This window comes from Podarcis muralis, chromosome 5 (assembly GCF_964188315.1).
Source record: "Podarcis muralis chromosome 5, rPodMur119.hap1.1, whole genome shotgun sequence".
Lineage (NCBI taxonomy): Eukaryota > Metazoa > Chordata > Lepidosauria > Squamata > Lacertidae > Podarcis > Podarcis muralis.
In genome coordinates, this window is record NC_135659.1 from 87978483 (window position 1) to 88004399 (window position 25917).

General features: G+C 41.3%; 1 protein-coding gene across 1 annotated transcript; it reads left to right on the forward strand.

Annotated features, from left to right (window-relative positions):
• The first annotated feature begins 18 nt into the window (after positions 1-18).
• RAB22A (RAB22A, member RAS oncogene family) lies at positions 19-25917 on the forward strand. Its single transcript, XM_028735295.2, has 7 exons — positions 19-426; positions 5405-5484; positions 7524-7605; positions 11907-11978; positions 12068-12174; positions 13478-13587; positions 14793-25917. Exons 1-7 carry the CDS (start codon positions 391-393, stop codon positions 14888-14890), a joined length of 585 nt encoding a protein of 194 aa, XP_028591128.1. The 5' UTR covers positions 19-390; the 3' UTR covers positions 14891-25917.

The window sequence follows — 25917 nt, forward strand, 5'->3', positions numbered from 1 at the left end:
GGCCCCCTTCTCCTCCTCCCCCCCCCCCAGTGTCGCCGAAAGGGGTGGGGAGTCTGGGTCAGGTGATTGTCAATGGGCCGTCCAAGATGGCGCCCGGTTTGTGGAGCCTGAGGAGGAGGAAGAGGGTTTTTTTTTTTACCTGTGACTTGGAGCTGAGGGAGGAGGAGGTTCGGAGTTGATTTTTTTTTTTTATTTTGGGGTCATATCCTCCCACGCCTTCGTTTTATCCCTGGGAGACTTTCGCTTGAAGGGTAGACTTGAAGAGGAGGAGGCGGCGTTGTTTTTTTTTTTTAATTTTAATTCCCCGATGTGCGCCTTTTTCCGAGGAGGGGCTACCCGGGCTGTGCCTGCTGCGCTCCCGACGAGAGAGCCGTCTCTCCTTCCCCAGCCATGGCTCTGAGGGAGCTCAAAGTTTGCCTGCTGGGGGTAAGTAACAGGGGAGGGAAGTTGGGGCTGGAGAGGTGGCGAGTGTCTCCCTTAACACACACACACCCATCCCCATAGAAAGAGGGTTTTGGAAATTTGGCCTTTTCTTCTTTCCATCAGCTACCACTTTCCACAAAGGGACTTTCAAATGCGGGTTTCCTACACGCCTGAACATATATGGTTACCAGGGGGTTGGGGTGGTGTCGGGGGAGATGGGGGTCTACCATCCCATTCCTGTCTACTCGGAAGTAAGTCCAAATGTGATACAACGAGGTTCACCACCACCTTGGGATTGTGGCCTTGAATTGGTTGCAGCTATTCCTGTTTTGTTTTGCTGCGATACCGCTTTTGTAGTTTCTGAGCCCAGGTATAAACCCCACGTCCTTCAATAGGACTTACTTCAAAGTAGATGTACACATTTGTGTGTGTGTGTGTGTGTGTGTGTGTGTGTTGTTTTTCCTGCCAACGAGAAGTATTTTGCTCGTAGTTATGAAAACTGTTTCTCCTTTATCCTCCTCGCTGGATGGTCTCCGCGCCTACCCCTTGTTAAAAACCAAGAAACTTCTTGGGTTTGTTTGTTTTTTGCACAACTTGAGTTTCAAAACATAGGGACAGGAATCCTGTAAGCAAACAGAAGAAGCCTCTATTGACATCTAAGGATAAACAACAACCTTTACTGTAAAACTGAGAGGAGGTATTTAACCCTATAGATAGATGCTTACCTGAGAGAAAGGTTTATTTCTGAGTAGGTGTGCATAGGATTGCTCTGTAAAATACTTTCTCTCTTAGTAGGAGAAAGAATAGAAACCAAAGTTTCAGAGACTTCTCTCTTTTCGCAATACTTTTTTGCAGCATTGAATCAATCATGGAGTGTGTTTTTCCCTTCTTCCTGACTTTTTTTCAGAAGTAGGCTTTGTTCTGTGTATACGATTGAGAAAAGAGGCTTGATAAGATAACATTGACATCTGCTATTTCCCCCCCCCCCTTCAATCCATTCTGTGGTTGGTAGTATATGTCAAACTAGTGTTAAAATTTAAGAATGTTGGAAAAGGTACATTCTTCATATATTTTCTGACAGTAGCATTCACAAGTTCCAGAATCTTTGACTACTTTAAAATTACTAAGCAGCTTGAATGTTTAGACTTGTTATTGGATTTTTATGGCACAGGCTGTCCACAAGACTTAAACCACTTCCTCTCAAAATTTGCCATTTGTCACAATGAAACCATATAAGCATATGCTTAAGATCCATACATGGCTGTGATGCTTTAAACTATGGAGTTTTGCCTAGTTGATTGCTTTTTCCTTATTTATACAGTACTGAAGAAGAAACAGATCAAACTATCTAGTCTGTTCATAGCTGCTTAGTATTCTTCCAGGTGTGTTACTGGAACTACGTATAGCCTTTCATTAAATAGGGTGGGGCTGTATGAGTAAGAGGCATTGCAGAAACTCTCCAACTAGTTTAGCACCTTTGAGTTTAAGTTGTTTGCTATACACATCATAGAGTAGAGAATGAGAGCTTCTCTTAAACATGCAAATGCAAATGTTTCCACAGTGATGCAGATTCACTGAAAGCATGGAAGCATCATGGTATTATCTAATGCTGGCTTTTTAATATGATAATAGAATCAGAATTGTAGAGTTGGAAGGGACCCAAGGGTCATCTAGTCCAACCCCCTGCAATGCAGGAATCTCGGCTAAAGCATCCATGACAGATGACCATACAACCTCTGCTTTAAAACCTCCAAGAAAAGAGAGTCCACAACCTCTGGTGAGAGACCGTCAAAGAGGTCTTACTGTCAGAAAGTTTTTCCATATATTCGGTTGAACATCCATGAGTATTGCATCCATGTACAAAATACTGTCCAGTCTTGGATAGAAAAATCCAGCACTGCCATTGGTTGGACTGGAGTAGGCAATGACCACCTGGTTATATATTTACAGCTCAATACTTGTCACTTAGAAGAAAGTCTCATTGATGTCAGTGGAACTTACTTTGAAGTAGCTCACAGTGTATTGTGTTAAACTTAGGTGCACAATAGTAAACCTAAAATTATGAGGACCAGTTTTCAATAGGTATAGAGTTCTTTATCTCACAAGCAATTTTTCAGTTCAGTCCTAATCCTTGGATCTGTGCTGCTGAAGGGGCTTAGGGTAAGGCAGTGGGAAGAGTGCTAGAGCTGAGGTCTCTATAGGAAGCCACCACTAGCATTCAGAAAGCCTCAAAACAAGGCAAGCACAAAAATTTGAAAATGCATAAATATTTTTTTTAAACAAGGGAAGCGCACAGCTGCTTTGGATCCATAGGATTCAAAGCCTGATGGATCCCACAAGGGGCCTGATTCTCAGCTGCACCAGCCTAGTTACCAAAAAAATAAAGCCAAAACACCTTCCACCTGGACTGGTGCAAGCTGTAGGGTTGCAGATGCGGTTGTAGATCTGCTATTCTACTTTGCTGCAGGCTGGGGTTGACTGAGTTTGCTTTTTTAGGAAGCTTAGGCGTGTTCTTTGTTCATAGTTAAGATACATTTTCCCCTTCTCCACTAGTAGAAAAGTTTTTGTAAAATAACTGAAATTTTTCCATACTCTGTTTAACTGTATCAGAGGTTGAAAAGCTACTGCCTGTTCAGTCATGTTAAAAAGGGGGGAATTTTATTAAGCAAAGTTAACATAGGTAAATTCAAGAGGACTAACTTTTCGTTACAACAAACAGAAAAACAGTTGTATGACACTTAAACAGATTTATACCAAAGTTTGCCATTTCTGTTCTGAAGCCCTTGTCCACAACTTGTCTTATCAGTGGGCCACCTGAGAAAAGGAGGGATAACTTTCTGGCAAGATCTGTCTCTTCACACTACTTTTTAACTAGCCTGGGGAGGCCAGGCAGCACATTTGAGTTGGCTTGATTTGGACCAGGGATTGCCATTTGCTGATTCATAGACTATCTCAGACTGATGCAGCTGGAAATCAAATGTGAGGAGTTCTTTTGCCCAGAAGTCAGCAATATTTGAAGCTTTGTTTCATTCTCTGGCTATAAATAATAATTTACCGTATTTTTCGCTCTATAACACGAACCTGACCATAACACGCACATCGTTTTTAGAGGAGGAAAACAAGGGAAAAAACATTCTGAATGAAACAGTGGATGTATCATTTTTGTGCTTCATGCTGTGGCCACAGACATGTGATCTGATGGTGAATTTGGGGTGACCCAATGCAAAAATCCTGAGAATTCCTGTGTATCCATGCTTTGTAACCACGTTTTTGCACCATTGCAGCCTCAGGCAACAGTGGGTGGGTGATTTTTTTGGTGCAGGCTGTAGCCATGGACATGTTATGTGATCTGATGGTGAATTTGGGGTGACCCAATGCAAAGATCCTGAGGATCCATGTGGATCCATGCTTTTTAACCACGTTTTTGCACTATTGCAGCCCCAGGCAACAGTGGGTGCGTGATTTTGGGGGGGGGGCAGGCTGTAGCCATGGACATGCTATGTGATCTGATGGTGAATTTGGGGTGACCCAATGCAAAGATCCTGAGGATCCATGTGGATCTATGCTTTGTAACCACATTTTAAGTGGGGAGCGAAGGAAAAACAAAGAAGGGACATGAGAGGGGTGTGCAGAGAAGCAGCTGGCTAAGAATGCAGGAAAGGGATTTAACGGGAGGGAGGAAAGAAAGGCAAAAGTTTCCCCCCACCCAAGCCAGCCATATCTCTCTCTCTCTCTCTCTCTCTCTCTCTCTCTCTCTCTCTCTCTCCCTCCCTCCCTCTCTCTCTCTCCCCCCCCTCTCTCTCTCCCTCCCCCCCCTCTCTCCCTCTCCCCCAGCAGTACCTGAGCACAGAGACGGAGCACAGAGATGACACTTTCCCCTCTGCTTGCCTGGAGGGGAGGGGCTTTCCCTGCTCTTTGTTCCGTTTCAGCAAACACAGAAACGAAACGGAGGAGGGTGGGCAGTAAGACCCTGAGGCAGAATGCAGGAAAGCAGCCACTTCCTCTTTTCAGGTTTCCCTTCTCCGTGAAGTGTGGTTTGATTTTTGCCTGATTTTTCTGCTCCAGGGACCACACATTCGCTCTATAACACGCACAGACATTTCCCCTTCCTTTTTAGAAGAAAAAATCTGCGTGTTATAGAGGGAAAAATACGGTATCTTATGGTTAATTTTCTTTTTCACATTACCTCCCTCATATAGACAGTTAATTGGAGAAGGATCACCCTTCATTTCAATGTGTTGTTTGACTTAGTAGTTGCTTGAGTTGCATAGCTTTTACCCAAACTACACCATCTATCGGGCAGGGAAGTTCTTCACTCCTTTCTGTTTGTGGTAGATTTATATTATAGGGAGTGGTTGTGGAACCATTCAGGCACATTACAATCGTATGATAAGTTGGGAGGAAATGTTCTGCCCTGTTCATTCTAGTAAAACTAAGTGTTATAATACCCCATAGTTCAGGAGAGGAAAATAACTTCTAGCTACTACCCTAAAATGTGAGATTGAGTTCTTGATTATTTCCAGTGTGGTGTAGTGGTTAAGAGCGGTAGTCTCGTAATCTGGGGAACCGGGTTCGCTTCCCCCTCCTCCACATGCAGCTGCTGGGTGACCTTGGGCTAGTCACACTTCTGTGAAGTCTCTCAGCCCCACTCACCTCACAGAGTGTTTGTTGTGGGGGAGGAAGGGAAAGGAGAATGGTAGCCGCTTTGAGACTCCTGAAGGGGAGTGATAAAGCGGGATATCAAATCCAAACTCTTCTTCTATACATGTTTCAATCGTAACAGCTTAGTTTAGTTTTAAACACATCTTTTTGCTTGTTGTAATACTTTTTATTTTATTTTTCACAATATCAACATTGAGGAGAAAGGAAACTACCATTTCATCAAAATTTAGGGTTGTACTGCAATTGTTTCAGAAATCACTTATGTTCTACTGTCAATGCCTAAATGGTCTTTAAATTGTCTGTCTGATTTTACTTTCAGGACACTGGTGTGGGCAAGTCAAGCATTGTATGGCGCTTTGTAGAAGACAGCTTTGATCCCAACATCAATCCAACAATTGGGTGAGACAGTGAACAAAACTAACAACTTAAACATAGAATCATAGAATGGAGAGTTGGAAGGGACCACAAGGGTCATCTAGTCCAACCCCCTGCAACTCAGGAATCTTTTGCCCAATGTAGGGCTCGAACCCACAACCCTGAGATTAAGAGTCTTGTGCTCTTCCAACTTGGCTATCCTATCCCAGCTCAGTTCAATGTAGGAACTTTGTGCATAGAAACGTCTCATGTAGGAGTATAAAGTTTGATGCAAATGCTAAAATCCAAGTAAACTGTGTGTTGCATGGCAAATAAGTGGGAAAGTAGAAGTCAGTACTCTGGGACCAGTATTGATCTAATGCTGAACCCTTTTTCCCCACAGTTAAGAGATTGAGAGTACGGTTCTAGTACTATTCCTACATGACTTACAAACTTGCCTGAGACCATGGGGAAAATTTAGCGGCAGCCCAGTTGGGAGAAGATTAAGCATTTGTTTAAGCCACTTTACCTTTTATTAAAAGAAGGTCGTCCACAATTACCGTATTTTTTGCTCTATAAGACTCACTTTTTCCCTCCTAAAAAGTAAGGGGAAATGTGTGTGCGTCTTATGGAGCGAATGCAGGCTGCACAGCTATCCCAGAAGCCAGAACAGCAAGAGGGATTGCTGCTTTAACTGCGCAGTGACCCCTCTTGCTGTTCTGGCTTCTGAGATTCAGAATATTTTTTTTCTTGTTTTCCTCCTCCAAAAACTAGGTGCGTCTTGTGGTCTGGTGCGTCTTATAGAGCGAAAAATACGGTAATTGTATAGATATTTTTCAGTAGAATCAGCAGCTCTTTTCTTTTTCTTAGAACAACCCTGTGAGTTTTTTTAGTTTGCAGCTGGGAAACGGGGGTGGGGGTGGCATCTGGCAATTCCATTTCCACAAAGGCAGTTGGATCCACATCCATTTCTAAAGCTATCTACTTTGCCTTGTTGGCTAGCAGCCATTAATACTGAGATGCTGTCTGAGTAAATGTGTCACAGTTTTCATAGATATGCAGAACCTGAATCATGTAGAATTACAACTTTTAGTTTCATTCCTTTTTTTAAAAAAATGGCCAGTGTATCAAGTAAAAGATTAATTTTCAAAGTGGCTTCTAAATAGTAAACAATCCTGAGCAGATCAAGAGTGGAGTTTACAGCAGTTTGTATTTTCCTCCATCTGATAGCATCAATTAATTCAAAAAGCTACGCTTTTTATTTGAGACTCCTTTCATTTCACATAACACTCTTTTAGATCAGTGTAAGTAGATTTGTGATGTAGAAAACTTGGTCCCTCTAAACATGAAACTGTTTGTACAGCTTAGGCTATTGTTCTTGACTCATGTAGGATGACTGCCCACCTTGATCTTGCAAATAAACTATTTTACATTTCATAAAATGAACATTTTGTCTTAGTAGACAAAAGGTGTAGAGGGGCTTTTACAGTTTCAGTGCACAATGTGTAGTGCCTGAATTGGGGGGGGGGGGGTTAAGAAGACCGTTAAGGAAATCCTCAAGCTTCAATCTGTGACTCTCCCCCCAATTTTAGCCAAATCGTGTCTCAATAGCCTTCTAAAAACAGTAACACATAATGTCTGGAGTCCTACCGCAGCCACCATCCTTGTAGATTTATCACCAACAGTGAGGTTACGTTTTAAGCATGCAGCTATTCACTTTCTTGTACAGTTTGTGACCTCTTCTTGTTGAAACCGAATTGATTTTGTTTGTCTCAACAATCCAAAAGAGAGTAATCTAGCTTATCTTCTTACACTAGCCCTTCTAAGGTGCAATTGGCTTGTTGTTGCCTGCAGCATTTTCCTGTCTAAATAAATGCTTTTTTTATCAGCAGGTAGAGAAAAGATAAAATGTGCAAACTTTATTCCTTCCATGTCTAAAATAATGGATCTATATAGCCAGCATGTGAGGGTTGTACCTATCTGGATTCTGTACAATGGAATTAATATGATCCTTAATATTTATGAATAGGGAAGGTTATAAGTGGTGGTTTTTCTCATACGTTCATGCATTAAATATTTTTCAGAGCATCTTTTATGACAAAGACAGTGCAGTATCAGAATGAGTTGCATAAATTCCTAATATGGGATACAGCCGGGCAAGAACGAGTAAGTAGATAACCCATTACTTTTTATTTGCAATAAGTTGTGATGAAACATTATAAAGCCTTTATTAATGTGCCATGGATTGCCATAATACATGTGCCTCTGATTACCCAAACAAGAAGTTTTATATTGTGATAAAGCCTGGAGTCATACATTGTATATTCTAGATTTAAATTTGTCTACTTCTTATGAAATTTTAAATATATGATTCATTCCAAGGATTAAAAGATTTTGTTTATAATTCAGCATGGGTGGTTTCTCAGATCAAGAAAGTGACATGATAGATTGTTTGAGATGCATGCATAGTGTAATGTACAGGGAAAGGTGATAGGCAGCAATTATGCCTTTAATACATAGTTAATGATCTGTGTTCCTGTGGTGGAATGATCCTACATTAAACTAATTTGGAAGCCACTTTTCTGACTTGCATAACTATATATTTTTAAAAAATTTCTACGACTCTGACAAGAGCTTGAAAGTAATGTAGGGTATATATTTTTGCATACAATGGGATCTTGAACGTTCTGCATTTCAAGCTTTGTCATTTGACACATTATTGGTAGAGCTTTCATTTTCATGGAAGTTTTAAAAATCAAGGGCAGTTGTTGGGGACAAGCATAAGCCTCTCCCAAACCATTTTGTTGGGCTGGAAGGTAGAGATGGGACATTCTTTCCACCACCCACCACATCCAAGTGAAGATCTGCAATACCATGTCCCCACTCCTTAACCTGTCCTGTTGCCATAAGGCGTTCTGTCTTGCTAGTACGTGCTGTCTCTTAAATCCCCCTCCCAGCCCCTGACTCCATACCCAGTCAGCTATTACCTTTCTTAGGAACATAGGAAGCTGCCTTATACTGAGTCAGACTATTGGTTTTCGAGCGTCTTGGAATGCAAACAATTCAGAACCCAAACATTGAAAACCCTGAAGTAATTGCTTCTGTTTTCGAACGCACCTTGGAATTCAAACAGCTTCCAAGGCACATTTTTCATTTTTTCCCATTGACTTTGCAGCCAGCTCATTGATCCTCAGTTTTTGAACATTTCAGAAGTCAAACAGTCTTCCGGAACAGATTACATTCGAAAACCAAGGTTCCACTGTACCTGAAACAAAATGTGCACTTCAGATATTGGGTGACTTCCTTTGAATGGCTTTTCTTTTTCTTTTTTCGGCTTTTGAGGAATCAAACATTTGGCCAATAGCTGCTTCGCAGAGGATTTTCATTTAATACTGAAACTCTTCAGTTTTGTTTTTATTCTCTTTAAGCAGTACAAGAACACAGGCTTTGTACTCTTTATTTTATATCAAACCAGCTACATGTCACTGTTAACTAATTGTCTCAGATTGTGCAGTACTTTCAAGAGAGGAAAAAGCAGGATCCTCTTTTCTATTTTTACTCTTGGAGTAAAACTTGCAACTTTTGCAATGGAAATAACATGATCCTTTGTCAGTGCTCTGACTCAGCACTGCAGTCTTCTCCCTTTACCCTACAGCATGGTATAAAAAAGAAGAAAACGTTATAGGGCTTATTGGGGTGGTGACAGGGCACAGCCTTTGCCTGCTACTCCAGCTGGTGATCAAAGCCTTGGCCAGCGTGAATCCAATTCCAAGAGAGAAATCAGAGAACAAAGAAACAATTGCCTCACAATTAATCCACATTAATATCCAGTTCTCTGTTTCCTGAAAGGCTATCCTTGATACTGGCTTCACATTAAAACCACCTCTATGAAGTACATCTTTAGTTCCTTTGCTGCAGATTTTGAGTTTATTCCTTCATCGGCTTTCCCGTGCATTTCTTGCTAGTCTGTCATGGATGAAGCCTTGCCTTCACTGAGCTTCTAATTATTTTTCAGAATAATTGCCAGCTTCATTTTCTACCCTGTGTAATCCCTTTCAAACAAGAGCATTCTCTCTTTCTCTAAGTAAAAGGTGCATCTCAAAATAGCTTATCTGTATGCCTTTCTGTCTTTCTGTGTGGTCTTCTGTCATGCTCTAAAACACCTGTGCCTAGTATTCCAGGACTCCTCCTCTCAAAATAGTTTAGCTACTGGGATGTGAAACAGTTGCTTGCTGTTGTTGTAAGTAGCTTGGTGTTTCCGCCGACTACTTATTATTAGTCGCCATGCTTGCAGTAAGTCTGAAACATGAATTTAGTTACGAAATCTTTTCTCTTTCTTCCTGTTAATTGAGCATCAGTTTAAATAATGCATTCTAGAGCTTGTTCTCCTAGAGTTTAGATTTACCAGAACACAAGGGAAGTGCAAATTAATATCTTCCATGTTCCAGTTAATGTGATATGCAGTTTCCCTAACTGTACTAGCGAAATGCCCATTATTGTGATGGACAGTATGTGTGTGGAGGGGAGGGCTTACATTAGGAACTAAGAGCAGACTTTTACTGCATCTCTGTCACCACATTCAGCACTCTGTTTTTAACCCTTAGAGTGGTTACCTTATGAAAGCTCATGCTGAAATATGCAATATGTTTGATGATGAATGTTATACTGAGGACCAGGGACAGGCATTTGGATCTATACCTGGCTATGAGAGTGCTATCCTGTGTCCAACTAGGATGAGTCACTGAGCCCTGACGCAATATCTTGTACTCCTATTTTATGCTGTCCCTCTATAGGTGCTCTGCGCACTTGCTGAGTCAGAATACATATGGCTTACCAAACAGCATGGATACTTGTTATGTGAGCTTTCATAACCAGGAAAACTTAGGTTTGCTTCATGAGTTTCACGAAGAACACCTTTCCTTGCAAATGCCAGTGCTGTCGTAAACTATTTTTTAAGGTTTCAAAATGGTGTTTGAAGTTTACACATCACATATGCACAGTGTCTGTGTACACTGTTAAAGGCTTGCAAATAGTAAGAAAGCAACTGTTCATACAACTCTAGTGAAGATATCAGTTGCTTCATGGCTCTACTCCTTTATTGAGAGCAGTTTCACAGACTGATTAAAAAAAAACCCCACAGCCCTTTGCACTCCATGTCATGGATCATGCTGCAGAGATGGCATTTCAGTATTCAGGATGGAGTATACAAAAAGATGGCAGTGGGGGAGTGTAAGCATGGCTCAAAGGTGTGCTCTTGGATACGTCCAAGTTCAAATTCCAAAAAAGAAATTATGGTAAGAACATTTGCAAAATGACAATTGAGAGCTTGAAAAATAATCACATCTGAAACAAGGACGGGGAAAGTTTAAATGGTATCCAGCCTTTGTTCCTGGGCTCTTAACCTTAAAGTAAATGGTTCTTCTTACTACCATTGTATAGTTTAACTTCACTATCGCAGATAGTATAAAGTATTAATGTTTTGCTTACTAAGGCATCGTTGGATATGACACAAGGCAGAGATCTACTCCTTGCCGCTCCTCTCTCTACACACCTTCCTCAGGATACGAATGCTGGCTGAGGTGTCTGTTATGGCTCAGAGTTATGTGGCATAGCGAGTAGAGCACAGTTGGGCAATTTCATTGCCCCAAAGGCCCACACATGGCAGTGGCACTGGTGGTGGACAGGACCCTTCTATTTCTTGCTCTCTCACACTCACACACACATATTTTTCGCCCTATAGGACACACTTTTTCCCCTCCAAAAATGAAGGGGAAATCTGTGGCGTCCTATGGGGCGAATGCAGGCTTTCGCTGAAGCGTGGAGAACGAGAGGGGTCAGTGCACACCAACCCCTCTCGCTCTCCAGGCTTCAGGAAGCTATCAGCAAGCCTGGGCTGCGGATAGCAGCCTGCTGCCCGGAGCGCGGGGCACGCCGAAGCAGAGCGCCCCGCGCTTCGGGCAGATATCCGCGGCTGGGGGGGGGGGAATAAAAATGTTTTCCTTTATTCCCCCCCCCCCAAAAAAAAACTAGGTGCGTCCTATGGGCTGGTGCGTCCTATAGGGCGAAAAATACGGTACTTCCTACCTTACCCAGTTTGCCTGGTGGCTGAAAAATCACTAACCTCATGCTGCTAAGCAATTTTTTGCTGCCACGTGCAGGCTGTGGGTTGACCACCTGTTGTGTTCCACTAGGGCTAGAGAGATCTGAGTTTGAATAACCACTTGGCTTTGAATCCTTTCTCTCTCTGCCTACCCTGGGTTGTTGTGAAGATACAATAGGAGGGGGAGTCATGCACACTATACTGAGCTTGACAGAAGGGTAAAATAAAAATGTGACAATAAGTAAGATTCATTCATTATGAGGCATTCATGTCCTTTGTCCCAGACCGAAGTTATTTTTTACCGTATGACCTTTATTTTTTACCGTATGACCCAGAAGCCTTTTTTACATATTTCTTCTCTTTGCAGTTCCGTGCTCTAGCACCGATGTACTACCGAGGTTCTGCAGCAGCTATTATAGTTTATGACATCACAAAAGAGGTAACCAATTTTTTATTTTATTTTTTGCAAAAAAAGTTATCTATTGGCAATAGTTAACATGCTTGCTAATTCCATCACTTTAATCATAGGAAACATTTTCAACATTAAAGAACTGGGTGAAAGAACTTCGACAGCATGGACCTCCCAATATTGTTGTTGCTATTGCTGGAAATAAATGTGATCTAAACGATGTAAGGTAAATTAACCCTCATCTTATCTCGCCGCCTGCTGTTGCGGTCATTCTTTGTAGTTAGAAATTTTCAGAAATATTTTGAGACTCTTGGGTTTTATAAATTGCTGACTATTGAACCAGGTACATTCTCAAGATTATTAAAGTCTAGCAGGGAAGGAAACTGGCTCACAACATGAATTTTACTCTTGCCGCCTGTGGCTCAGAGATGGAAGTCCTAGAGGGGCTGCTGTGTGGGCTGCATCTAGAATGAACAAGCTGGGGTGGCAGGAGTCATGCGCCATATTAAGATCTTAAGGTTAAGATCTTAAGATCTCTTGGGAAAGGGAGGCTACAGAACAAAGCCGCCTGAGACAGTAGCTCTGGACTGATTTAACTGGGTAAGGGAAGACAGACAAGTTGCTGATGGAATAGGGTTGGCTTTGAATATCTACAACAATGTAAAGCTTATGTTAGAGAACTTGGCTGTGAGCCCCAGTGCGATCGTGGGTGGTTGCAATGTCTCTAACCATTCTGTCTTCCCTCTGAATTACCGTATTTTTTGCACCATAACACTCACTTTTTTCCTCCTAGAAAGTAAGGGGAAATGTCTGTGCGTGTTATGGAGCGAATGCCTGCGGGTGGGGGTGGGGATCTGCTGCAGTCGTGAGCAGAGGATCCATGGTTCCCCTTCCTTCCCTCCTCCGTGGTTACAAAGCATGGATCCACATGGATCCTCAGGATTTTTGCATTGGGCTACTCCAAACTCACTGTCAGATCACAGGTCTGTGGCCACAGCATGAACCACAAAAATCATATATCCACTATTTCATTTAGAATATTTTTTTTCTTGTTTTCCTCCTCTAAAAACTACGTGCGTGTTATGGTCTGGTGTGTGTTATAGAGCGAAAAATACGGTAACTCCTCTAATGGTTTGGTAATGTTGGAAACAAAGTTTATGCTCCAGGTGTGAAATTTGAGGGGAAAGTGTTAATGGAGGCTGTGCCTCAACACTGTGCTCACACCTGGACTTAAGTTATATTGGAATTTTACTTATTTCATAAATTAATACTCTGCTTCATTGTAAGGGGGAGGGGACCTCAAAGTGATTTATAAAAATATAGAACAATAAATTCAATACTTAAAACCATGCGAAAAGTTAAAATACTAAAATCTTTGGTTTTATTAGCATGTTTCCCAAGTACGTAGTCTTAAGCATGGTTTAGATTAGTTGTTGACGTAGCTTTTAATTCTGCATTGAATTGCAGCTACTTTTTCTTTTCTAAAAATTGGTATGGCTTGTTTATACTATTCTCTCTCTTCTCCTTAGGGAAGTCATGGAAAAAGATGCTAAAGACTATGCAGATTCCATCCACGCAATATTTGTAGAGACCAGTGCAAAAAATGCAATAAACATAAATGAACTGTTCATAGAAATTAGTAAGTATCAAACCATTGGGATTTCTCTAGCCAATCTCCAATTAACAAAAAGAAACCTGACAAGTATTTTGGCTTGAAGTACTGTTTCTACCAGTTGTACGTGATGTCACGTATGTCATCATTTGATAGGGACTGAAAGTGCAACATGATCTTCTTTGGGTCATTCATGTCAGAGCTTCTGTATACTTCTGTGTTAACCCTCTACATCCTTCTGTTGTGCTTGATGGATCAATAGCAAGAAGTACACTGATACCAAGAAAAGTTTGTTCATTTGAAATCAGCAAGGGGAGAAAGGCCTGGAAATTCATAGAGAAATACTTTATTAACAGTTAATCCCATGTGCAGTTTTTCATACAATCCTGCAAGATACAGTTCAGGTTAGATTCCACATTGTCATGGGCAGAGAATACTGTAAGTGAAGGCTTAATTTAGTTATTGTGGTTAATATATTTGGATAGACCACTTGTGGTTATAAATTCAACAAGACAATTTTGCATTTAATGTGCTGCCACTAGGTTTAATTGAAGCATTTAAGTAATGATTGTGTGATAAACATTTCTATACCACCCTCTCAATACTATTTCTAATTTAATAGAATTAATATGATTGGGCTTTTCAGTGTTTGATTTTGAACCTGTAAAGCATACCACATTTAAATCCTCTGTATGCAAGGTGATATTTTTCTCTTCCAAGCAAAAAGTGTGCTCCGTAACCATTCAGTGATTGTCAGCTTAAAATATGAATTTCAAACAGCTGAAATAATAACTGCAAAGTTATCTATTGGTATTCTTTACTTAGCTCAGAAAATGTACAAACTTAGTTTGGCATCCAGTGCTATTCAACCACTGGCACAATGGAAATCTCCTTGAGCAATAGAACATCTGGTTTCTCTTCTCCCCTCCATTCAGTGATTCTGATTGCAGTGACTAGATGCTTATCCTAAGGCAAAAAAGCACAATTTTTCTACCAGTATAAACTGTATATTTCTTAAGAAACAAATGTCAGAACTGCTTGCAAATGGTTTCACTAATAACTTTTTAGCATCGTTACCTACGAAATTTCTTTCAAGTGGTTATAGCCTGTCAGTCTTCTAGTTAGTGATGAGTTGTGCCTACTCATAAGGCTAAACTACAGGGAACTCTGGGGAATGTGGAAAGGTGTTTCAGAGTCTCTCTTATAACACAGTGCTTTTTTGCTCTCTGTAGGTCGTAGAATTCCATCAACAGATACCAACCCCCCATCTAGCGGTAAGGGCTTCAAACTTAGAAGACAGCCTTCAGTGACAAAACGCAGCTGTTGTTGACTGATACGATCATATACCAGACTAGCTTTTATAAAGTATTTGGCCTTGGAAGTTCTGGGTTTATTTTGGGTATATCGTACTCGTATTGGATTCCTATCTGCCTGGTGTTCATAGACCCCGAAATGGGCCAGTTCTGGCGTGCTTTTACAGACTGAGGAGACCGCAGTCATCCTGCTGTCGGACTACTTCCTTGCATACAACGTCTGGATTATCTCTTCTACTCAAAGGGAATTCATCTTCAGTTTCTTCTTTAGCCTCATGAGAAAGGAACTCCAAAATACAGATTGTAAGACTTAATATTTCATAGTTTTTATAAACAAAACTTTGCTATGAGGGAGGGAAGGGACACTAGCACTTTGTGGGAGTGGGCAAGCCCTGTGGATAGAAATGTTAGCTCTGATCTTAATGCAGTTCTACACTCCTCGTCATTGTTGCTATAATAAGCCTTACTGTTTTCATGGTTGCTTCTCCAAAGTACAGAGTGAGCAGCTGATTTAATAGACAGCTGCAAAAATAATGAAGCTGATAAAAAGACCAAATCAACCCATCCAGTCACCAACCTTACTTGCACTTTTATTATTTACTGATGATATTGAAGATGTGTTCAGAATGGGGAGGGGCGGGGGGAGCTTAGACAATCTTGCCATTTTATGCTTAATTACTATAGAAGAAAATAGATAGAAACCTTTTTTTAGTAGGCTTCTCATTAAAAATCCTAGATGAAATTGACCAAAATGAACCTGAATACAACTGGCAGGCATCAGTTGCTGTCGGTCGTTTTAGAACGAAGCATGTTGAATAGGGGGCACTCCCAATTGCTTAGCATGAGCAAGTTTTTGTACTCTCTTATTTATGAGACCAATGCCTAAAGTATTATAAATTATGTTAGTGCCATGGATGACCTCTTTTCCTTTCAGTCCCTCACCTGCGGTGGGGGTGGGGGGACAGTCCACAGGTCAGAATTGCTGTGGACTCCAGCCTGTACACGGATGGCCTTGCCTTATCAGGCATCCTCGTGTTACTAGTACGGTACTGGAAAACACTCTTCTCTCTGTCCAGTAGAGGTTGCTGTGCGTATAGTTTGAGGTTTGCTTACAGAACAAATCACTTCTGCATGATAAAAACAGGGATCCAAAGCCAAGTTGTGTAGGGCAGTGTAGATCGTTGCATCCTTGCTCTTGGGCCTATCCTGAAGATTTAACTCTTTTTAAACCTTGTTTTTAAGCAGATGATCTTTTGGCTTTGTATTGTGTTTCCATTTTATATTAAACTATAAATTAATCTTGCCCTGTTATACTATTTCTCATTATTTATTTTTGTTGCAGCCTGCCAGTGCAAAGGTGTGTGTTCTCCCCCTTGAGAATGTAACCACTTTAATAAACTCACAATGTGTAAAATAAGCCATAAGGCTTTGATTTTTGATGCTCCTAGAGGCATCTATGGTGGCTTGTTCCCAAACTCTAGCTTGGCATTTTACCATTTTAAGTGTTTTCAGCTGAGAAGGAAATTTCAAAGGATACATAGGAAATGAAACAGCTTGCACTTCAAAATACTAGACCATATTATTCAAACCAATTCTTAACACAACTGAACTACTATAGTTAACTTGTGTGAGTGGAATTATTCTGTCCGAATAAGCAAGCTAAGTTTAAGGTTTAGAGCGTAAGTGAAACTTCTCTCTAGCGTTCAAAGTTCTAAGGTTATATTGCATTGTGTAAACATCACTGCACAGTGCTAGCAAGTACTAATTTGCATGTTAAAGGTCTTGTTTGCAACAAATCCAGCTTGAAGCATGGCATTTATTCCAAATGAAATGTGCATATATGTTAACACTGAAATTTGCAGCACACTCCATACCTCAGCTAGCTTGCAGCGTCCGTCTTCTCTTCGTTTTAATTTCAAGAATCAGCTGACTGCTTTGTAATCTGGTGTGAAGAGTTCTGAGCTGGCAGAAGGCATCTAGGGTTGGTCAAATATAGCTTGGAGCAGATTGATATCACAAGTTGATTCAGGGTGTCTTACTGGCACTGTACCCTTGATTATTCAAGGTTCTGGCAAAGGTAATGCTGCCAGCCAATTCAGTAGCACAAGCTAGAATGAATGGAAGTGTGTCAAGGATGTAATGGTAACTTTTCTACATAGCATTTTCAAGGCAGCTTAGCTAGTGTAGTCCAGTGAAGTGAGAACCTTATGGCTCCATTTCAAAGAGCTGTATTGGACTTCAGCAGGGGCTTCAGAGTTCCCTCTTCTGATAGCATCTTACAGTGCATTCATTAGAAACTACCTTTGAAATTCTGATACCTCATTCAGTACAGTGCAATGAGCTTCTGTTGGGAAGGGGAGAATGAGAATCTCTGGTACAGGCATGCAGGTCCTTGTTAGTACTTAATAGTCCCCAGTTAGCATGCTTTATTTTTTTTATAACAGGTTATGAAATTACAGTTCATTAGCAGGTTGCCTCCGTAGCTACTTTAGGACAAACCATTCCATCCCAGTGTGGTAGTGTATAAATCTAGGATAAGTGTGCTAGTGCCGAGTGGTAAAAATGCTGGTCTAGACTGGTGGCTGTTAAAGCTTTATATTTTTGTTCATATGGCCTTTTTCCAATTGGGGGGGGGGGGTTCCTTTGCTGTGCTGAAGTACTTTTCTGTGCTTGACTGCTTAGTCAAAGTAAGTTTTGTGCAAAGAAAAAAAGCAGTAGGCTGTTTCCCCCCCCCCCGCCCCACTCCCGGTATTACAGTCATAGCAGCCTAATTTATCTTTGCACAGTGATAGCATCTTGTCACTGCCCTCCAGTGTGGCTTTCACAGTTCACTGGTGTCATTGTGATGCCAAATAGCTCCCTTCTTTCAATTATGCATAACTAGTTTTTTTGTTTCACCTACTGTGCAAAGAAGAATATCTTTACATACATCCAGTAGCATCTTTTTAAAGTTGTTACTATATCCTTGTCTTCTGTTACCACATGGTTATGCAATGTGACACTTCAACTCACAAGCTGTTGGTCTTGGCAGCGTTTCAAAGCATCTTCCTATCCAAGTTATCAGGTACGTTGCCAGTGTGTTAACCTACCTTAGAGTTCACTGGACTTGTTTAATCAAATATTTGCATTAAAATCATTTAAATATTAATCCTAATAGATTTCCGAGCAAAAGGGCTTGTCTGCAATGCATCACTGCTGTCTTCTTATCTCAAATTGTGCAAATTGATAGATATTTGAGCTTCAGCGTCTGCTCCGTAAACATCTGGGGGTCTTTTTAGCCTCTCGGCTATTGTGCTTAAATCTGTCTCTGGTTTAAAACAGTTCAAATTATACCACTTCATTTAGCTGTTGGAATGAAATATGTGGCAACAAAAATCTTGCATTAATTCTGTGTCATAGTAGTTGCCCTCTGCGGGATTTGTGGGTTATCTTTGTGTCGTCCTTGTGTGCCTTATGGTCTCTCATTCATTGCATGCCACAGCATACCTGTATTGTGAAAGAACTTGCAAGAGCTTAAACAAAAAGGGCATCTGGTACTGGAAGGGTGACATTCCTGGACTTAACACCCATCCCATAGGACAATCCATTACCCCAGCAGGATTTGACACCTGGCCAAAGTGAAAAATAAGATGTAAATTAGATGTGGGAGATTGGGAATGGGGGCATGCAGATCAATGTGAAACCAAAAGTTACACAGCTGGTTTTATTCTACTAAACTCTGAGCTGAAGACAACTATTTGGAAAGAGGTCAGGAATTTGTGTTCTGTCCAAGACTAATGTGGTGAGCTTCAAAAATACTCCTACAGAGTGAAGACCATTTTAACAGAGCAGTCCTATGTATGTATGCCTTCTCAAGAGCAAGCCCCATAGAGTTCAGTTGGACTTATATAAGTGTTGCAGGACTGCAGCCTTAAGTGTGCATGCAAAACCTCTGCGGTTTCCGGAAGTGAACAGAGTAATGGGCCCTAGCAATAGGCAGAATATTTCCACCTTCGTGCAAAATGACCCTTTAGATTAGAAATTGCAGCAAAAGTGGAACTTGTAAATGCATCTTGGGAGCTTATTGCTTAATAGAATATCTAAAACAGTCCAGGCAGTGTACTTGAAAAAGCTATGTTGCCTAACATGGGTTGAAAAATGAGAATGGAGGGGAGAAGGGAAATACTGAGCTTGTTGCAAATTATAGTCCAAATGCTAATATCGTCGTCGTCATCATTATTTTACTGGAATTTTTTGTTTGTTTGGTGGTGGAGTTTGTAAGCACAACCGCGGGGACTTATGGAAGGATGCCTCTTAAGTCATGTGAGTCATCTGTCTGTTGTGATTCAGATTAGTGATTGGTCTTTAAGGTGTTTATGCATTCCGTCCCAACTGCTGGGTTAATTCAATTTTTTTTTTAAACACACCCACATAGATTCTTGTGTTGCTGTTGTTGTTTTTAATCCTTATCCACAGGGTTGATCCAACTTTGTGCAGAGCTAACAGACACATAAGGGACGCAGGCGGCTCTGTGGTCTAAACCACTGAGCCTAGGGCTTGCCAATCAGAAGGTCGGCAGTTCGAATCCTTGTGACAGGGTGAGCTCCTGTTGCTCTGTCCCAGCTCCTGCCAACCTAGCAGTTCAAAAGCATGTCAAAGTGCAAGTAGATAAATAGGTACCACTCCAGCAGGATGGTAAATGCCATTTCCGTGCACTGCTCTGGTTCACCAGAAGCAGCTTAGTCATGCTGGCCACATGACCCGGAAGCTGTCTGCGGACAAACGCTGGCTCCCTCGGCCTATAGAGCGAGATGAGCGTGCAACCCCAGAGTCGTCCGCAATTGGACCTAACGGTTAGAGGTACCTTTACCTTTAACAGCCACATGCATGATCAAGGAGCTATTCTATTAGTCCTTTGACAAATCCAAAGCTATGTACTTAAAGATACCATTTTCTCCCTTGCAGCTGTAGTGGCAACACAAGATACATAAAGAGCTGCCTTAGACTGAGTCAAACTTTTAGCCTATCTTAGCCCAGTGTTAGCTATTCTAATACTCAAAGCCTTGAGTAGAACTCTTTCTTAGCCCATGAGTCAGGGGTTAAACCTGAGGCTTTCTGAAGTACTCCACTATTAATGTATGGTCTTTTGTCCTATAAAATGTTGGCCCCAGCTGGTCCCAGGGAGAGCATAAGGTTTGAACCTGTAAACACAAGCCAAGCACAACTACTAGATGTAAGCCACTGTCAAAGAACAGGGTGTAAGTGTAAAATAAGAATATGTATTTGCCTAACATGGCTGCTATGTCATTTCTTTAATTCCCATGGTACCACTGTTTTATCAGCATTAAGGTAATGCAGTTGTGGGAAGGACAGAGATGCTGGAATAACACACACATGATAGTAGAAGCTTAATTCCTTTATATAGGTAGAGAGACCAAATGTTTTGCATTCATAAGCCAGTTCCCATCAGGCTTCTTGACCTCTTTAATATGATGATGTTTGAAAAGTGCATGTCTCAGATGCTTTGGAAGCTGTCTTCCAAAGGCTTTTCATGATGATGATTCATTTTATTATGTTAAATGTGATATTGACCAGGTCCAAAGGCAGAGGAGGGGAGCTTGGCCGTTACCCATCCTCAAGGCATGGATGGGCTTTAAGGGCCAGTGCAAACATGCCCTACCACAGCTTGGAATAAAGCTTCATAGATATTGTAATGGTGGAAACTGGCATTGTCAATAGGTAAGGGGTTTTTTTGGATGGTGTTCCTCCTGTGTATTAAGGAGAGGTGTCTTATTTTTAGCCTCTTAGATCAGCAAGTCTTCCTCTAGATGAACTTGGGGGGAATTGCTGATTTACAGCAGGCATGCTGCCATTTGAACTGCACAACCTGCCACTCCCTTGTCTGTAGTTTCACTTTATAAATAGCAGCAAGCCGGGCTAAACAAAATTTAGAAAATATCCCAGCAAATAATATGTCAACTGGCTGGCTTTTGTGCGGTCACTTAAAAAAAAAAAAATCTCCCTTATATTGATGTTATTGTGTAATGTCAAGCTCTCCTTGCTTGTGCTTAGAAACTTCCAAAATTTGATCATAATTCATTTTCTTGCTTGGGAGTAGCAAGAACGGAGCACTAAATAAATGCCTGCAATTGATTTTTCTCATCTGAAATCACCAATAGGGCATTCTCTTTCTCTTTCTTCCTGGATCCATATATAACTATATTCAATTTTTCATGCTATAGAACCATGCATCCGGAACCAAGCTATTTAAAAGCCTGGCATAAAATACCCTGAAGATAACATAATGATATTGATATTCACATCTCATTCCCACCTGCGTGTTTTCTGACTACATAGCAAAAGCACTGTTGCATATAGAAATGTAGCTGGGGGGATGAGGAAAACAAAATCTGCTCAAGTTTGTTGTATAGGATTTGAAGCCTGCAGAAAGATTGCAAAACATGCTAGCCATATATGCACGCAAAAGGCTCCAGATAACAAAGTGATGAGGTAAGAAGGAGGTGATGCCTTTTTACTGAGGTAGATGGACGAATAGTCAGCTGGTAAAAAGCAGCATCTTACTATATTTCTGCTATTCTGCTGGACTATTTCTCCATCTAGCCCAGAAATGGGGAACCAATGGCCATACTGGTAGTTGCATCCAAAATCATCTGTAGGGCCACATCCCTAATCTTGCCCATTGTTACTTACTATGACGGGCAGCTCTCCAAAATCTCAGGGAGAGGTCCTTCCCAAGGCCTGAGATCCTTTAGCTAGAAGTTCCAGGGTCTCAGAGTATTCATGTGCTGTATGATAGAATGGTAGAATCCTAGAATTGGAAGAGATCCCATGGCTCATCTGGTCCAACACCCTTCAAAGCAGGAATATGGACCATGCAGGAATCAAACCTGTGGCCTTGGCCTTATTAGCGCCACACTCTAACCAACTGAGCTAACCAGCATCAGTGAGCTATGGACCTTCCTTAGTTCACTTAATGACCCCATGGTTGGTTGTAGTTGCCCAAGATATGTACACAGCTGCAAAAGCCCACATGTAAGTTTAGACCTGACATGCAATGCTTTTCTCAGCTTTGAGAAGGCAATATGCTATAACCACCATATTTTCTGTCGTCTTGGAGGTTTTGTGTGTCTCCCACGACAAACTTTGCTGTTTCAAATTCGGATGAAAACTGGCTGTGGCAGGTATAACATTTTAAGGTACTGTAGAATAAATTGGCTCACTTTTTTGTTGTTCTAGTAGGGGACAGGAGTAAAAGAGTCCTAATACATTGTTACATGTGTCCCAACACAACTTCATTAATAAAGGGTGCTTCGAAATGGAAAAGTTTTCAAGTGTCAGGAATGCTGGTGGCAATTCAGAGGGGTTCGGTAAGACTTCATATGGATAGCACTATACAAATAGGTTGTTGGACTGCAGGGGAGGTTTGTCCAATATTAGTATCACTTTTCTGGTACTGTTCTTGCTGTTCTGGTTCAGCACCCTATTGCTCAATAATCAACACATGAAGCTGCTGTCTGGGCACAGCCTTAGTAATTTGACCTTCTGCCTTGTTAATGGAAGTAGGGAGAAGGCCATCTCTCTACTCGAGAAGCGCTTGTCTTGACAGAAATGTATTTGTAAAATAAAATGGTTGTAGTAATCATGTAGGTAAGAGCTGTTCACATTGGAATGGACTTGGGAGGTTGTGGACTCTCCTTCATTGGAGGTTTCTAAGCAGATTTTAACTGAGATTCCTGCATTGCAGGGATGATCCTCAGGGTCACTTCCAACTCTAGAACTCTATGATTCTATTATTTAATGTTTAACAGGAGCAGCTGCACTCAAAACCGTGCCTTTCTACAAAATACATTTCCACTTTGAATAAACTTGCATGCCTTAGGACCAAACTAGGCATGGATTTAAATGCATCTTTGCAGCTAATGTGCAGTTTCTTAAAATGCAAATGGCATCAGCTGAGGGCTGGTAATTATAAGGATTGTAGCAGGTATAGAAGGGGAATTTTACCCTTTCCTCCCCTGTTGAGGTCCTGAAGAAAATCTCTGCTCTGAAATTAATATTTGCATTTGGAATAAATCCCCTCTATTTGTTCCCAGAGAGGACCCCAATGCTACTTGCATTTTTTAAAAAACTTGAATATTAAAAGCAAATATGTATTTAAATTCCAGTGGAGTTAGATGCTTTAAACCAGCCTTTATCAACCTTCAGTCCCTAAATGTTGTTTGACTACAACTCCCATCATTCCTAGCCACTAGTCAGGGATGATGAGAGTTGTAGTTCAAGCACATCTGGGGATCCAAGGTGGAGGATATTCTGTTTTAGACCATTAAACCTGAAATTATATTAATCCAACAATTGGGGAGGCAGTTTGCTAGGAAAGCATAGTTAGTGATATACTGGTACAAAAAAACCCCCTGCTTTATTTTGACTGACTTACCTTCAGGAAAAACTATGTAGTGAGGGGCAATATATAAAATGGGGGACAAATCTGGAGGCAGCAACACATCAGTGATCTCTCAGGCTTGCAGGAAGAATCAAACAAAGCATCAGTTGTGTCCAGTGTGGTGTTGTAATATGAAGGCACAATGGCATTTTGGGTTGTCTTAATGAGTGGTTCAAATAACCAAGAAGTACCAATCAACTTGGTGTTGCCTCTAATCTCACCTGAAACCTTGATGCTCAGTTCTGGCTATTGTAGATCAGGAAGAAAGTTGTGCAGCTGGAAAGGAATTCGGAGAAGAGCTAAGAGCTAAGAGCTTCTTCTAGAAGATACAACAAGCGAAGGGAACTGGGTATACTTGGAGAAGAGACGTTTAAGGAAGTGGGTTAAGGGGATATGTGAGAATTCTCAGAACTGAAAAGACACCAGGAAGAAGAGAAGCAGTTGTTGATCAGTCCGTAGAGGGTAGAGAAAGGAGCAATTGTGTTTAAACTTCATTGAAATGCTAAGTATGAGACAGTGCCGTCCTAATATGTACTGCAGTGCATGATACATACATCCCTTATTTCTTGGGGGTGACTTTTGCTTCACGTTTGCTCAGCTGGGGAGCTGGTAGCAGGACAGAGCAGGAGAAGCAGGCAGGAGTGCACCATAATAATGTATAATAATAATAATTTATTATTTATACCCCGCCCATCTGGCTGAGTTTCCCCAGCCACTCTGAGTGGCTCCCAAACAATACAGCATTAAATATTAAAAACTTCCCTAAACAGGGCTGCCTTCAGATGTCTTTTAAAAATAGGATAGCTGCTTATTTCCTTGACATCTGATGGGAGGACATTCCACAGGGCAGGTGCCACTACTGAGAAGGCCCTCTGTCTGGTTCCCTGTAACCTCACTTCTCACAATGAAGGAACAGCCAGAAGGCCCTCGGCGCTGGACCTCAGCGTCCGGGCAGAACGATGGGGGTGGAGACACTCCTTCTGGTATACTGGACCGAGGCCGTTTAGGGCTTTAAAGGTCAGCACGAACACTTTGAATTGTGCTCGGAAACGTACTGGGAGCCAATGCCGATCTCTCAGGACCGTAGCTTTCAGGCTCTTCTCCAATCGTCTGTAAACCCTCTAGCCTCCCAAGATTTGGCAAGTGAAACCTCTCTCCCCTCCCCGCCCCTCATGTCTAATGTGGTGTCTGGTTGTGGTGGGTATCTGTTGGCAATGGCAGTGCATAGTTAGGAGCTAGATCCAAAGACTCCGTCAGCTGGACCATAAGATCAGTGGAGCAATTGAACTGATTGCGGGGCGAACTGTTAAACGTGTTCCTAAGAAGAACACTGTATGTATCGTCAGGTTCAGCAAGGGAGGGCAAACCTTTTGAGGATCACATGCCAGTTCTGAGGACCACATGCCAGTGGTCAGCAGGGCCAGAGGCAAAAGTGGACAGCAGCGGATGTAAGTTCTACCTTAGTACAATAGACAAATTTCTACAGACACACACTCCCCTCTATGCTCCATCCAGACAAGCAAATTATATATAAACGCACTGAAAGACACATTCCATCCTGGCAGAGAGACTCAAGGAGAGAGCAAAGCGAGGCTGAGCTTTGCCATCCCTGAAATAGCCTTGCAGCATAGTCTCCCTCCAGCTCCTATTTTAAGTTTACCTTTTGCTTTTGGGTAAGCACAAATTAATCAGATTGTAATGTTCTTACTTTACTCTTAAGAAACAGCAACAACCATTCAGTTGCAGACAGCATTCCTAGCACTCCTAAACTTTGGAAGGGTTATAAGTCACTGGGTTCGTCTCCTGCGTAAACACCACTTAGATTAATATGAACCTAATTCAAGGGTGTTAAGGCAGCCTCGTCTAGAAGTAAATGCATGCAAAGATGAGCCTGAACATGAACAGAGCTCCACACAGGGGCTGCTGGACTCCTGGGGTGCTGAATTCCAGATTTTCTTTTGGTGAGGCTTGCACCAAACATATTGGACATTGCAATGGATTGTGCCTGTTATTTCTTTGCATGAAATGTAGCCCGATACAGAACTGGTAAAACAATAATCTTTATTAGCCAAGCATATGAAAGTCCGAAGACTTGATTTCTTTTTTCTTTTTCTTTTTTTAAATGCTCTTGGGCTGGTCCTAAGATTATGTGAAAAGTGTGTCTGTATTGTTGGTTTGTAAAGGCTGATATTGTGGGGTTTCATAACTTAAATCTCATGGTATTTGTAGGGGTTTTGTTCGTTCCTTTTTGTACTTATACTTTTGTTAAGGAGTCATTGTTTTAACATAGTAAACAGCCTTGTTTCTGCTTAAACAATTTTTTTGTGTGTTGTTGTTTTTTAATTGTTCAAATACATAAATATATCTAGCTGTTTGAAATCAAAATGGTTCTAACACATAATAAAGGACATCATTTGGGGGGAGGCAGGAGTCAATTCACATAATTTGACCGCTTCACCTGTTGAACCATACCTGTTTGCCCATTTGTGCTACTTCCAGTGAACAAATGTACTCTTGCAGCACAACAACATGCTAAATCACAAGCTGGATGTATTGTGCAAAATAAAGGTGTAATTGATTTAATAAATTGTCTGTTTGTAACAC